Raw genomic sequence first — 1,854 nt, forward strand, 5'->3', positions numbered from 1 at the left:
GCAACTTTATATTCTTAGCTCATATATTATTGAATTATCAGCAAGAAATCCACCTTTAGTAATTATTTATTATTTGTAAAATAAAGATATGTATTAGAATAAACATGCGAATGATGGAAATTTTTAACCAATATTATCAACCAACAACTCATAAATTATAATATAAAACAGGAGTACAAATATTTGATCTACACACCACATAAAGATAGCATACATGATTTATATATCTCGCATTAAACATGAGAGATACAATGCCACCAGGCTATGCATGCAACATTTATTGATAGTACTTAATTATAGGAAAACATAAACGCATGCATCCTTGAAGGAAACATGATTTTATTTTACTCACACACGTGCTATCACACCACACAAGCACACACACAATGCAATGAAATTTTGTGTGTTCATAGATTACATAGGATCCGGCTTCTTTCTCGGCTCCAGCTTTGTTTCTTCAGTCTCAAAGTGAATGCTGTAGTAATTGGAACCAGTGTAAGTGGCACCTTGAACTGCAGTAGTGACAATGGTCCCATCATAAAGAGTGTCGCTTTGCATGAAAGTGAAGGGAACATCGCACTTACCTTTGGTTGCAATGAGGTTAACCGTCACCTTAGTCATAGCAGGCACAACAATTTTGTGTACAACGTCTACTAAAGTTTTCGATTCTTTGGTCTCTTCCCACTTGACATCTGAGTGAAATTCACCGGACATTTCAATATTTCCCTGAGAAATCAATGGTACGTTGAATTCCATTTTAGCTTCCATTGCTAACTTGAGTGAAAAATTACTCTTCCAAGTACTAGTCTTGATATTTGTATATGAAAGCTTTATGTCCATATGGGTGGGTTCTTGGGTATAGTTACTAGCAAAATTCTTGGCAATAATGAAGGTTGTTTCGTCGTAAACCCTGGAATTACCAAGATCATATTTGACATCATAGATATCCCTTGTCAAGACTGGCTCTTCCACCGTTAGCTTGGCTTCTTTGGTGATGGTTGGGACAGCTGGGCTAAGCCATTCCACGTGGTCTTGTCCTGTGAGGGTCGTGCAGAAGTTTTTGTTGGCCAGGCTGATAAGACCTATAGTCTTATCGTCAATTTTGACAGGGCGAAACGTAGTGCGATCATTGTTGCTAGGGTCATCATATCCTACCCAAATCCATTTCGGGTCGGCCCACCAAAACTTTCCAGCACAAATGGATTTGATGTGAACCTTTCCATCATCAGTAACAAAAGTCTCGCATGCCACAGTTGAGTCACCAATGTCATCTGCTGAAAATGTTATGTAATTTTCACGAACACACAGGTACTTGTTATTATATCCTTTGAAGGCAACGTACTTTGGCAAAACCAGTAACGACTTACAATCAATAATGCTGAAGATATCAAAGCCATTACTATCAAACTCCCGGTAGTTTGCCGACACGCAGCGATTAAGTATCAGATCACTCCCTAGCCATAAGCATAAATTGCACCCTGATTGGACATGCACGATTCGTACCGGACCAGTAGCATGGTCTATAGGGGCAAACTTGAACAACGTACATGTCTCCTTGGATTGATCTTCCTCCTTGTTTTGGGCAGTGGCGGTAATCCAGTACTGCCCCGGTGGGACTCCAGCGATGGAAACGGTTTTGGTTCGTTGCCAATACTTGTTGTTTTGGCAACTTCTTATATGCACCAAGCCACTTGTGTCGGAAATCTCCACTTCGAACTTAGCATATGGACTCACGGCTTGAGTTTCAAAGAATTTGAGAAACCCAAGGTTGTTTTCGCCTTCACGTACATAGCTTAAGTAGCCATTATTGTCGCTGGGTTTGAGGACGATAAACTTGGGCAAGGTCAATGCCAT

General features: G+C 40.0%; 1 protein-coding gene across 1 annotated transcript; it reads right to left on the minus strand.

Annotated features, from left to right (window-relative positions):
* Window positions 1-414: 414 nt before the first annotated feature.
* LOC107934453 (uncharacterized) lies at window positions 415-1,854 on the minus strand. The gene has a single exon (XM_016866884.1). The coding sequence runs from the start codon at window positions 1,852-1,854 to the stop codon at window positions 415-417; it is 1,440 nt and encodes a 479-aa protein (XP_016722373.1).

This window comes from Gossypium hirsutum, chromosome D02 (assembly GCF_007990345.1).
Source record: "Gossypium hirsutum isolate 1008001.06 chromosome D02, Gossypium_hirsutum_v2.1, whole genome shotgun sequence".
Lineage (NCBI taxonomy): Eukaryota > Viridiplantae > Streptophyta > Magnoliopsida > Malvales > Malvaceae > Gossypium > Gossypium hirsutum.